The sequence below is a fragment of the Rousettus aegyptiacus genome, unplaced genomic scaffold (genome assembly GCF_014176215.1).
Source record: "Rousettus aegyptiacus isolate mRouAeg1 unplaced genomic scaffold, mRouAeg1.p scaffold_m13_p_8, whole genome shotgun sequence".
Taxonomy (NCBI): Eukaryota; Metazoa; Chordata; class Mammalia; order Chiroptera; family Pteropodidae; genus Rousettus; species Rousettus aegyptiacus.
The window spans coordinates 15,409,829-15,423,386 of NW_023416311.1; the positions used below are offsets into that span (position 1 = coordinate 15,409,829).

The following is a 13,558-nucleotide window of genomic DNA, read 5'->3' on the forward strand; positions in this document are numbered from 1 at the left end:
ACTCATCTTGGTGATAAAGACTTTAACTAGCCCTCTCCTCTCTCAGAGCTGGGATTGCCAGCCTAGAAGGATTGCTACGTTGTTATAAATTGAGCTGAGCCAGGCTGGTAGGTGAGAAGCAATTTGCAGGGCCCAGTTATGCATCCTGGGAACCTGGATGCATGACCTTTTCTGGAGAAGCAGGGGCCCGTGGCAAACGGCCCTCTATCTATTCTGATCCCTCCAGGAAGACCAAAGGGAATGAAGTGAGGGTAGCTGAAAGCAAGTTGGAGCCCATCCCTGCACAGGAGAGGGGTCTGGCTCCTTCTGGCAAACACTTCAGCCCCAGGCAGTCTCCCTGCAGGTATGTGGCTGATCTGGGTGGCTACTGAGCTGGGTAAGTCATCCCTTCTTCCCATTCCTGGCCAAAGGAACTTTTTCATGTGTCCCTCCTGACAATGGGAATCTTGTCTTCCCTGGTAAACCCTTCTGTGCCAGAGTGTCTAGCTATGTCTGTGTCTAGGTCTAGCTGGTCACTAAGAATAAGACCCAGGTTCTGGCAAGCCAGGCTGGCTGGCCACTTTGAGACCAGGGAAGGCTTTCCTTTCCAGACTTGTCACCAAAGAAGATGAATTATGAAGTATTCAGGTCTCCTAGTGTAGGAGCAGCTTCAGGGCACCCCTTCTTGTGCCAGGGTCATTGTCACATGTCTACTGCCTCCTTCTCATGAAAAGCTTAGAAGCTGGGAACATAGAGATGTAGGGGCCAGTATTACTTTTGTTTGAAGCAGAAAAGTGAGGTTCAGAGACTGTACATCTGCCAAGGTCACCTGCTTGGGTCAGCAGAGGGGGTCAGAGTTGGGCCTATATCAGCCTCCTAAGTCCTTGCTGTCAGCACTGTGCTGTGCTGCTGCCTCCACCCCTAGGAATGGGCTCTTGCCCACCCGCGCCCCCCACCCCCGCCCTCGTTCCCTACCAGCGGGAACTGGGAACACTGGGCTGTGCGGGTGGGTCGTGTAGGTGGGTAGACGTCTCTGAGGGGCCCCTCCCCAGGAGGAAACCACATCCTCTATATGCTCAGGCAAATCTGGCATCTGAAGTGGAAAAACTTCACATAAATCAAGGACAGCTGGGCCCGCCCTCATCTGCAGTCCCCTCCCCTTGGAATCCCAACAGGCTGTGGGAGTGGGTCTGGGGGGTGAGGGTGTGGTTTGAGGGGAAGGAGTTCCTGGAAGCCCCACAAGTGTGAAATCTCCCCCAGCTGTCCCCCATGGAGGAGCTTATTAATCACTTTCCTGAATGGGGCAGCTGCTTGCACATCCTGCCCTGTGGGCGCCCAGGCTGGGGGCGCCCACCTTGGGGAAGGAGACAGGCTAGGAAAAAGGTGGAGAAGAGCATGGGAAAGGAGCCCACATATAGACTCTCTCAGTCACACACACGCATACACAAACACACACTTAGTCACTCAGGAAACACCTATGTGCACTCACCATATTAGGCACAGAGATGGGATCAAGACTAACCCTGTCTGTGCCCTTGCAGAGCTCATGGGTAGGGGAAGGAGACAGATGGGGATCGAAATCACCCACAAAGAAATAATTACAGTATGTGAAGGGGACACAAACATAGCTGGACAGCTGGGTCACAAATTTGTGAGGATAGGCTGTGTCTTCCTCCCACCATGACCTGGCTCCCTAGGACTCCCTCCTTAGATTTACTTGCTCTGTCCCCCTCTGCTCTGGTCCTCCTTGTCATTTCCCCCAGGGATGGTGTTTACTTGGCTCAGTGGCCTGAGCAGCTCAGCATGCCCCCTCTCCCAAATTCCCCCTACTCTTGGCCACCATATCAAACCTGACTATCTGCATGTCTGATAGCTAATGTAAGGAGGATGGAAAGACAAACCTCTCCCTGGACATCTTGTGTGGGCAGGGCGTCCAGATGAGGTAAGAAGGGAATTGATCTTGGGCTATGCTGGACTCTCAAAGCCAAGGGTATCCAGGAAGATCTGACTGGGCAGAAGGGACTTGCTGACTCCTGTTTCCTGTCCCGAACACACAGGGAAGAAGGTAGGTCCTCTCAGGATGCAGGGATAGCCACCCACTCCGTGCCCCCATTACCTGGTTTCTTTTGGGACCCCAAAGTCACTTTTCACTATGTGGCTCAGAGAGGGGAATCCACTATCCCTAGGTTACAGGAAGAAGCCAGTGGGGAGCTGGGGCTGGACCCTGATGGCAAGGCAGAGCAGAGGGAGTGTGAATATCCTGGGGAGAGGGAAGGCAGATTCTGAAATTCTCAAGTTTAATCTTCAAAAAGACTTCATAGAAGGCTTAACACAGACTTACCATCTGACCCGTCAATTGCAGTGTTAGGTATATACCTAACATATTCACACAAGAATTTGTGAATGAATGTTCACAGCAGCATTATTCAAAATAACCAAAAGGTGAAAACAAACCAAGTGTCCATCAACTGATGAGTACATAAACAAAATGTGGCCTATCTATACAAAGGAGTATTACTCAGCCATAAAAATGGAATGAAGCCCTGACACATGTCACAATGTGGGTGAACCTCAAAAATACCATGCTAAGTGAAAGAAGTCAACCCAAAAGGCCATGTATTGTACATGTAATTCCACCGATATGAAATGTGGAGAACAGGCAAATCCATAGAGACGAAAAGTAGACTAGTGGTTGCTGGGGGCTGGGAGAGGGTAAAATGGGGAGTGATTGCTAATGAGTATGAAATTTCTTTTTAGGGTGATGGATATATTCTAAAATTGATTGCGGTGAGGGTTGCACAACATTGTAAATATACTGAAAGCCTCTAAATTCTGCTCATTGAGTGACTGAATGGCATGGTGTAGGAATTACGTTTAAATGAAGCTATTACTTCAGTCAGAGTCAGGACTGAGCTCTCTAATGTTAAAAAAGGAGCTGGAGGCTCGAAGTGGTAGGAACCTGAGGGCACATTCCAGAGGAAGGTGGGGCTGGGACTAGCCTCAGGCTGGACTCCGAGGGTCACTCCCTCTCATACTGAGGATGGGCCTCAGACTCTGTCCTCCGTCCTTCACTCGCTCCCTGCATTGTGCTCTCTGCTGTTGAGCCTTTCCCCATGACAACCGGGATGCTGTCCTCCTGCTCCTCACCTGACCATCATCCCTCCAGAAAGCCTTTCTTGACCTTTCCCTCCATTTATATTCTTCCACTAGTGGCTTATTGGGTGCCAGACTCTATTAGGTGCTGAGATGACACTAGTGAAAAATTGTCCCAAGGTTGTCATCCTAGGTATCACCAGATTAGCATCCACTCTTCAACTAAGAACCAGATGGTGGGAGGAAGGAGAGGGGTCAGCGGCCCAACTCTCTGAGCCAAACTTCTTATCCCTGAACATCACTCTCTTGCCACATCCTCCTCCAGCCCCAGTGTATTTGGTGTCTTGCTGTTCTTGGTAAATTCCTCCTGGATTGTCCTCAAACAGGTGTAGGGGCCTGAGGGAAAGACGATCACAGCAAGGGGAGCAACATGAGCAAAAGCCAGAAGGTGGAAACGACCATGCCTGTGCTGGGGCAGGGAGATGGAGAGGCCACCAGGGTTTAATGCTGGGATTTAGAACCCTGAATGGGACTGTGGGTGAGTGTTGCTAGACGAGAACTTCCTGTGACCCTGCGTGTGCCAGCATGCACCCCAGATATTGCTGTACCAACAACCCGCCTACAGGGTTCCTGGCTGAGTCCTTCCCTGACAAGCTGGTGCAGGCCTGGCGTCTGGAACCTTGGCTGGGGCCTCGGTCAGTGGTCTTTACCCCATTGGCTCTGCATGTCCTCCTCTGGCCAGGGCTGCCTCTGCATGGGAGCTCTGAAAATGTTTATAGGTCATGGAGGCTCCCTGTCCCTTGGAGGTGCCCCAGGTTGCTGGGACATGCCCAAATGCCATTAGGCCCATGAATGGCTCATTAATGAGCAGAACCCAGAGCAGAAGCCCCTGAGTATCAGCTGAAGAGAGGCTGGCCTCTTTGGTGGGCACGTGTACACCCAACACCAACTATGTTGCCAGGAAGTGGCGGAGAGAGGACATGAATCCAAGTCTGTCTCTTCATGGGACTGTGGCTCAGTTTCTCCCCACCCAGTTTTCCTCCCTGCCTTCCTTCTCTACGCTATGCTGGAGGTTCAGTGAACTTAGGGGTGCATAAATCTCCTGCAGACTGCCCTGTGCCCAGCAAGTTCCATAACTGTGAGTGGCCCTTGAATCTCACTGCCTCTCAGAGGGAGCTCCTAGGCCAGTCCCTGGGCTCCTCCTTCTAGTTCTCCCAGCACAAGTCTCCCTGAGTCTTTCACATTTCCAATCAGAGCCATTTTGCCAGTGTCAGAGATGGGTCACTGACACCCCAGCGCAACCTCAGGTGGACTAGGCTGTGCGGACAGATGGTGACACTGTAGAAGGGTCGGAAGACTGAAGTTGGAATTTCACTGCGCTCTTGGACAAGACGCCTCTCCTCCCTGAGCCTGTCTCCCAACTCTGAAATAGTAATAATATTTGGCTAGCCCTCTTCAGCCACCAGAGCTGTGACCCTGACGAATGGCAAGCTGTCAGTAAGGTGCCCCTCATTCCCACCGCAGACTTCTCAGGGAACCCCTCTGCGCAATAGGCCTGTGTCCACGTGCCTCCTTGGCTCACTTGCTCAGCCAGTGAACCAACCGCGCCTCCCTGGTGAGCGAGGGGAGGGATCGGCCTTCTAAGAGCGGGTGCTGAGGCCCACAGCGCACTCCTGTCACTGCCCTCAGACCGGACCGACGTCTCATCCCAGAACGAAAGGGCGAAGACCTGGAACCGAGAGGGCCGGAACCCAGGGTCTTCCAGCGGGGGCGTCCAGGTATTCTCTGAGGCTCGGAGTCGCGCTGCGGAGTCCATGGGTGCTGGTGTGTCCCAGGCCAGGCAGGGGCACAGGTGGGGCGGGGCCTCTGGTCTGGGCGGGGCATTCCGGCCCCGCCCCGCGCCCGCTCGTGGACTGTGGGGCTGCTGGACGCAGAGCAGAAGCCGGGCGCCAGCCGGCTGAGCGCTGCGCGGACCGGGATGCGAGCCCTCTTGCAGCCCCCACTCCTGGTCCTGGGCACGGTGCGGCCCGATGGCAGGTAGCGGCGGCCTGGGCGGCGGGGCTGGAGGCGGCCATGGCGCGGGGGCAGGGCCGGGTGCGGTGCTGCGGGCTCCCCGTGCGCCTCTGCTGCTCGCCGCGCTGGTGCTGGGCGTTTACTGCCTCTGCGCCCTCCCAGGCCGCTGCCCGCCGGCCGCCCGCGTCCCTGTGCCTGCCCCGGCGCCCGCCGAGCCGCCCCGCGCCTCCCTCACGCCGGGGGCGCTGGTCCTGCCGGTGGCCAGCGGCCCCGGTCGCCGGCGCTTCCCGCAGGCGCTCATCGTGGGTGTGAAGAAGGGCGGCACGCGTGCCCTGCTGGAGTTTTTGCGCCTGCACCCTGACGTCCGCGCGCTCGGCTCCGAGCCCCACTTCTTCGACAGGTGGTACGAGCGCGGCCTCGCCTGGTACCGGTGAGCGCCCGGGCCCTTCCACCCCATCAGCTTCCGTGCGCGCCCTGGCGGGTGCCTTCCCGAAAACAGTGTAGTGCGCTCCTGGGGTTTCACGCCGGACGCGGCAGAGAGAGGTCCGAGCGAGCATCGCGGGTTGAGACCAGCCTGGGTAGGGGAGCCGAGGCTTGAGCCCTCCTACTGCGGGTTTTACGAAAAGGAGGGGCGGTCACTGGCGGAGGTCTCCCAGAAACTTAAAAAACTACAGGGGAAGTCTTGGTTCAGGGCTGCTCAGAGGTCTCTCTGTAAGACTGAAGAGGAGGGGGTGTGATCCAACCGAGAAAGCAGTTTCAAGGCAGTGGGGTTTGTGGAGCGTTAGAAATGCGTCAGGCTCAGTTACCCTAGGACGGGGGCTCCAGGATTCTTGCAGCCTCCTAGAAAGCAACTGCCCCGCAAGACTTCCGATTCTGGGAAGAGGAATCCTCAGTGGTCCTGAGCGTCTGGAGAAAGTCTGGGCTTTAAGGAGAAAAGTGCCTTTGAGTCAGTGCCCAGGGGTGGGAATTGGGACCCCAGCTTCATGTCCTGGGCTCTATAGCTGCCCCGCCCCCAACCCGGGATGGCCTTGGAGTGCGGTGTGGAATGTGGGGGAGCACCCAGCCCCAGCTGAAGCAGCCTGCTCTGGGGGCTGGTGGACCGCCAGCTGCACCCTGCTGAGGTTCTCACTGAAGGCCTGAGTGTGAGACCCTGCCGGCTGCCTCATCAGATGTGCACGGCCCGCGGTGTGCCATCCCTTCCTGCGGGCAGACAGAGGGCTTACAGATGGAGTGTGAGTCACTCCAGTCCCTGTGACTCTCCTTCATCCCCAGACTTGGGATCAGCCCCTATGGGGCAGAGAGGATACTGCTCAAGGTCACCTGGTGAATTAGTGGGTAGTGGCGGGGTGTGTGTGTGTGTGTGGGGGGGCGTTTGGGGCAGTGGCGAGGGGAGTGGCAGGACCCAGACTCTTGACTTCCAGGTGCACAGTTTCTGTTTCTAGATTCCTCACCCCACCCCCATTTGCTATCTTTGTCTTTTTCATTAAAACCACTCATGGGTTTGGAGGAGCCCCAGTGAGAACAGGGGTCCTGGCTCCTGAGCTCTGAAGGGTTGCTGCCGTTGGGGTTTCTAGGGAATTTGGATGGTGATGCGGGAAAGCTGGTCCATCCATGGGCCCTACTGGCTGAATCTTGGCATCTTCAGAGCTCAGTGAGACCGCTCACTGCCCACTCTGACAGTGTCACTGGCATCTCAAAGCATTTCCAATCTCTCCATGAGGTGGAGAGGACAGAGGAGGAAGTGGATGGAGCAAGAAGGAGGAGGAGGTGGGGAGAAAGGGGCAGGTGAAGGACAGACACACTGTTAACTGTAATGCAAACTTCGCAGCCCACAGCGATCTATCCCAAGAGTTTTGACTACAAAGAGTTGGAGGGAGACACTGAACTGGACTAATGAATAGCTGCAGGGAAGGTTAGAACCGGTTTTAGTCCTAAAAAGAGCTGGGGATCCTGAGACCCCTTCCAGGCTGCCCTGGGCATATGCCCCAGTTCTGAGGGACAAGTCTGGGAGGACAAAAGGGCCTGAGAGGCAGCAGGCACCAGACCCAGACTGACATTCAGATTCTTAGCTCTGGGGAGGGGTTCTTGGGACACTGGAGTGCCCAAGATGGGAGCCGAGGGATTCACCAGCGTATTTAACTTTAGTGGAGAAGAGACCACCTCCTTCCTTGTTTTTAGAGCCACCTCCACTGGGGGGAGGAGTGGGTACAGAGGATATAGAGGGTTAGGTCCTGGTGGTCTCACCCCATTAATCCAGAGCTGTCCCTGAGGTAAGGCTGGCTAACCCCTACCCCTTACTGGCTTGTGCAGAGCTAATGGGAGTCAGTCTGGCTGAGCTTCTGGAGTGCATGTGACCCTGCGCCCTCAAGGGACGGTGGCCATGTGCTGACATGTGTAAGTGTGGACTTGGTGTTCTCACAGGTGTCCTGTGTCTCTAAAACTGTCTGTCCTTCAACCTACTCTGAGCGTGCAATGAGCCTCTGAAAATGCCCACCTCTGCCTCAGTTTGCCCAGCTGCAAAGAGGGTGCCTAGCCCCCAGGCACAGTCTGGCAGCGTTGTTTGCTCTCAGGATGCTGGGTAAACCTCCTCTAAGTGCAGAGCCCTGTTCTGGATGTGTGTGTGTGTGGGGGGGGGGGCAGTGGGGGTGGGGTGGGGGTGAAGTGGGGGTGGGGGGGGGGTTGGGGCAGTGAGTAGGGGAGGAGTGGCACTGCCCCCAGTTGAGTTTCTGGGACACCTTCCCCCACTTCCTCATTCCAGGAAGTGACACTGGCCCTTCCTGTGGCCTGAGCAGGTGGATCCCGAGGCTGCCCAAAGTTGACTTTGCCCGAATCTTTCCCTGCCCTTGGACTTCAGTTAGCCCACCCCTCAGATTCTTGAGGGTCCTCTAACTTGGGAACTGTGACCCCCCAAGTACCCCCACACTCAGTGAGCCTTTGCTCATCTATTCACTCACTCACTGAGCATCTTCTGTTTAGTAGATTTTTGGGTCCCCTGTACAAGCACCCCAATGTCTCATCAGGAGGACTGCCCTGTCTGGGGGCAGGTGAGGCTGTACTTTGACCATAGTATTTGGGAAAAATGAGAGGAGACAGGAGGGGTGCACTTGTGGAAACCCCTTGGGGCTAACACAGGGAGTGGGAGTCTGAGTAGGTGGGGGGTGGGCCCCTGGCTTCTATGGGTCTATTCTCCCTGTGTTAGGGTAGAGGCTCCTACAACTGGGACCAATGCCCCACCCTCAGCACCCTATGGTTCCACACAGGAACACTAACTGATTTCTGCTGGGTCCCAGGCTGGGTTGGATGGAGCCCAGGGGAGGTGTGGGGCATGAGGAGGATGAGACAGAGGAGGAGGGAGGAGGGAGAGTGGCTGGGGGCTGGATGGAAGCCGCAGGGAAATGCAGACCAGATGAGCAGGGAGGGAGGGTCTGGGGAACAATTTGTCAGATGTTTGCTGTATGGAGGTCAGAGTCCTGTTTCTCTCATCCCCCCAAATCCCCATCCCCACCCTCTTCTGTACCCTGGCAGGACAGTCTGCTGAGGGCCTGGGAGGATAAATAATTGATCCCGAAGATCTTAGATCTCAAAGCTGGTTTGTTGTAAGAGTGGGCCCAGAAAGTTGTGTCTCCTCCCCATATCCGTCCCCCTTCCACGACTGGGTTCAGGAGGCACCTCCCCCGCTCTGCTTCTCTGACTTCCGCGGCAGCGTTCCTCCTGGCAGCTCCCTCCCCCCAGGCAGAAGCGTTTTGTGTGTGTGTGGGATGTTCACGACTCAAAGTACCCAGTCTGGGAGGGTAAAGATGGTGTGCTCCTGGGGTCATTTGGTGCCTCGGGAAAGAAAGGGATGGGAAAGGGGTGTCAAAGATGGGAGAGAAGGGCCCGAGAGTAATCAGTGCTGGTTTCTTTCCTGAGGAGGGCAATGAAGGGAGGGACAGTGACTTCTAATACACCTGGCAGCCTGTCTGTCCTGGCACAGGCTTCTCTTCGTGGGTCTCAGCGGTGAGGTTCAGTGGGGGAGACTCCCCTTCTTCTGACTCCCTCTCATGGAATAGGGGAGGTCCCCTGAGCTGATCACTGCAGGCTGCAGCCCTGGCTTCAGCCCTTGGCGTTGTCACTTACTGCACACACCCCCTCACCCCTGGTCTTACTGAACTTATCCCAGGAGGCCTGGGTGCTGTTCCCACCTGATTCCCAGGGCACGAAGCAGGGTGTGAATGCAGGGGCTCTGGGACCAGAGACCAAGCTGACACCCTCCTTCTAGAGGATGCAGTACAAGAGTGGGAGGGGTATGAGCCAGGGTCTACCCCCACTCCCCGAACCTCTCACCCCCTCTCTATGTTCCTGTCAATGAAATGGGGCAGTGAGTGGGGTGGAGGGAGGTTCGAGCTCCATCTGTCACCATGATGGGGAAACGAAATTGTCTTCCATGATGCCTTTAGACCAGCTCTGCCCACAGCCTCGTTTTGAGGGGTAGGGGAAGCTTCCAGAGCCAGAAGGTCATGCAGCCCACCCATCTTCCCATAAGCCATGGGTGGTACCAGAGAAGCCACTGGCATGCCAGAGACTCACCCCCCACCCCTGCCATATCCTCCAAGCCAGGCACCTTAGGGTGTGAGTCTGCTCACCTGTGTGTTCACTAGGCTTGAATTTCATTGAGGGTCTGAGCAGAAAGAGGAGATTGGGGGCCCTGCCTCCCAGGGGATTGAGTCTGGGGGTCCCTTAGATTGTATGAAACCTGAACTTTGCCCTATTAATTACCCTCCTGGTGGGCGCCAAGGACAGACCTGGAGGCTGCCAGTGGAGGCGAGGTGCAGTGTGTGGGGGGGGTGAGGTGGGGGGAGCGGTGAAGAGTAACCTCAGAGGACTGAAGGCGGGGCAAGGCCTCAGGCAGAGACGGCCCCTTCCTAGTACAAATCCCACAGCCTCTGCCTCCATTGACCTAGTTCTCAACCTTCCCTCTAACCCTCCCTCTTGAGTTGTTTGCTCAGCTGGCCCTGCAGTGCACTGCCCTACCTCGCCCTGTACTACCTGGCTGGCAGGCGAAGCTTGGTCTCAGGACAGTGCTCAGGGTACTTGGTCTGTCCCATTCAGGTGTTCAGGAGGGGCTTCTCCAAGTTTGGGGCAGTCATGGGGCTGTCATCAGCCAGCTCTCCCAGAATGTTGGGATGGGTTCAGTGTCCTCCCAGTGGTCAGAATGAGAAAAATCATCAGAAATGCTGCAGTCACAGCCTTGCATCCTGGGGTCTGAGCCAGGTCTGGGAGGCCCTGGGGGGCTAGAGTCTTGGGATGGGTTCCCAGGCCACCTTACTGTTCTCCAATGTGCTGGGCTGTGCTGGGGACTTTAGGCATTCAGTGAATGAGAATTAGCTGTAATCAAAGGGTGGGGGCAGGGAGGCTATGCAGGGGAGACAGTGAGAGGAAGGGTGGCTGCCCTTCTTCAGATACTTATCAATAATTAATGGCCTAATTTAGGGGATGCATCAGCCAGTTAATGAAAGTGTGACCTGGGGTAATTACAGTGCTGGGGCCTGAGGGGTAGGGAGGATGGGCAGAGCCCTGTGAGCAGCAAGTTTAAGCCACTGGCCTCTCAGGGCTTGTTCTGGGGTGGGAGGCATAGCAGAGTCAGGATTGGGGTACACTCTAGCTAAGGTGGGTAGCCCGGCGTGATGGGACCCACTGCTGGCCTGTGCTGGGGCTGGGTGCTCTCATAGTCCACATTCCAGGCTGCTTACTCTTACACTTGAGGATGGGTGGGTCTGGTCTGGGTGGTTTGCCTACCTTGGAGGTTTGGAGCTTCCTTGGGAAGTGGAGGTGAGTCTCCCATCCTTGGGAATGGTCTATATGGAAGGCTTGAGGGGGACTAGCATCGGCTCATGCCCACCTCTCCACCTACCTATCCCACAGGAGCCTGATGCCACGTACTCTGGACGGACAGATCACCATGGAGAAGACTCCCAGCTACTTCGTGACTCGTGAGGCTCCTCGCCGCATCCACGGCATGTCCCCAGACATGAAGCTGATCGTGGTAGTGCGGAACCCTGTGACTCGGGCCATTTCTGACTATGCGCAGACACTCTCCAAGACGCCAGGCCTGCCCAGCTTCCGTGCCCTGGCCTTCCGCCATGGCCTGGGCCCAGTGGACACAGCCTGGAGTGCCGTGCGCATCGGCCTCTATGCCCAGCACCTGGACAACTGGCTGCGTTACTTTCCCCTGTCCCACTTTCTGTTCGTCAGTGGTGAGCGCCTGGTCAGTGACCCAGCTGGAGAGGTTGGCCGCGTGCAGGATTTTCTGGGCCTCAAACGGGTTGTCACAGACAAGCACTTCTACTTCAATGCCACCAAAGGCTTCCCCTGCCTCAAGAAGGCCCAGGGGAGCAGCCACCCCCGCTGCTTGGGCAAGTCCAAGGGTCGGCCCCACCCCCGAGTGCCCGAGGCCTTGGTCCAGCGCCTGCGGGATTTCTATAGGCCCTTCAACCACAAGTTCTACCAGATGACGGGCCAGGACTTCGGCTGGGACTGAAAGGCCAGGCCGGCTCATGTCCTGCCTGGGGACACTCCGTAATCTTAATTTATGTCTGTTATCCGTCTAGAGCAGGCTGTGTGCACATTCTGGGTAGAGGAAACTATTTAAAAAATAAAGTTTGGATCTGTGTTCTTCCACATGACCTTAAAGGTTGGAGGGTGGGAGCCGGAGGTGCCACTGCCTAGGGAAATGATCATCACACCAGCTAACTCTAATGGGCACTGTTGGAGTGCCAGGAGTGGTTCAAACCTGACCCTTATACACCCGTTGAGGTGTGAAACGAATGAGCAACTGAGGCTCAGAGAGGTTTAGGGCCTGCCCAGGGACTCACAGCATAGCCCTAGTGTTTCTGGAGGCCATCTTATGGCTCTCTTCCAAGCCCTGAGACACGGAGCTGGGTTGTCCCATTCTCTGGATGAGGAAACTGAGGCCCCAGGTTGGCCACCAGAGTGCCGAGGCAGGATTAAAGCTAGGTCTGTCCTATTCTTTGGGCTGTACCCACGACCTCCGCTGATTCGGTGTCTTAGTGCCCAGTAGATGCTCCCTCCTGGAAACCTGGTGGAGTTGCTGGACAGTGCCTGCAGGGTGACTCCTGTGTGCCTCTTACGGCCTCCTAGCAGCTGCCCACGTAGCCCTGCCAGGCTGGGCCTATAGGCAACGCCCGCACCACAGACCCCATCCACACACCCGGCCCATGCCTCAGGGCACACCTACTCAATGGGCCCCTTCACTCCTTCAGGCCCTTGATGCCCGCCCTAGTTCTGTGTTTACCCGGCTGGGAGGGGTGGGGATGGGCAGGGATGAAAGCCCATCTGCAGCCCAGCTGCCTGCTCAGCTCCTAACCTAGTTGAGCCAGACCGAGGCAGGCTGGGGTGCCCTGTCTACCCCTCTTCCCCGGAAATGTGAGGCTCCTCAGTAATGACTGTTACATGCTCCTGGCCACAGTGCTGTCTGCCAGGTCCCCACCAGTTGTCCTGACAATGACCTCCATGGTCCCTTAGGTCCAGGCCTGGCACACTCGTGCTGCCTTGGGGCCTTGTAAGACATGGCCGTGGCTGCTGCACCCTAGGCCTGGGGTCCATATCAGATCCTTGGCTCTGATGCGGCCTTTCCACCCTGGGCTACTTGGTGCCGCTCTTGTCCTGGGCTTCAGGGTCAGAATGAGGGATGATTTTCAGAGCAGCAGCAGCATGTCAGTCACTGCCCTTGTCTCTGGCTGAATGTGAGCCAGTGACCCCGCCAGTCACTGTGGCCACTGTCTTAGTCACATAAGCCACTCGTGGTATGAACATGGGGTCAGCTGATGTTGGTGGGTCAAAAGGGGCTCAGCAGGAGGTGGGGAGGGAGATGGGGGCATCTGTCTCCAGCAGCCAGGAGACCAATCCTTTTCTTCTTGGTCCTGTGCCAAGAAAACACTCCCACCTGGAGCTGTCCTCAGGGGCCGGCATTTTCTCTAGGCCCACCATCTGGGCCAGGCCAGGGGCAGGGCTGGGGATGGGTCTGGAGCCACCTTGGTGGAACTGTGGTGGCTGATATGGGCAGATGTGAGTGAGATGCACCCATAGCCTCCTCCCCAACTCAGATCTTTGATGTGGGTGGAGGGTGGGCTGCCCCAATACACGATAATGATAGTGAGGAAGAACACACTGTTTTGGAATCCCTGCTGGGCAGCAAGCACAGGGCCTGGCAGCTCTGTCTCCATTCCCTGTGCAGGAGCCCCACTTAGGGATGTCACGGCAGCCCATCCGGGGTGGCAGGGGTAGGAGAAAATGTAGGATAGGCCCTGGCCCTGGCCTAGTTCCTAGCCTGATCGATGTATGTTTACTCTTCTCCCTCAACATACCCATGTCCAAACTTCTGCCATCTCATGCCTGGGTGGCTCTAGGAGCCCCTCGCTATTGCCCTGGCACCTCTTTTATTCTCATGCAATAAGCAGTCCGCATGCATGGTGGC

General features: G+C 56.4%; 1 protein-coding gene across 1 annotated transcript; it reads left to right on the top strand.

Annotated features, from left to right (window-relative positions):
* The first annotated feature begins 5,102 nt into the window (after window positions 1-5,102).
* On the top strand, window positions 5,103-11,740 carry HS3ST6 (heparan sulfate-glucosamine 3-sulfotransferase 6). Its single transcript, XM_016136598.2, has 2 exons — window positions 5,103-5,515; window positions 10,987-11,740. The coding sequence occupies exons 1-2, from the start codon at window positions 5,103-5,105 to the stop codon at window positions 11,600-11,602; spliced, it is 1,029 nt and encodes a 342-aa protein (XP_015992084.1). The 3' UTR covers window positions 11,603-11,740.
* The last annotated feature ends 1,818 nt before the right edge of the window (window positions 11,741-13,558 follow it).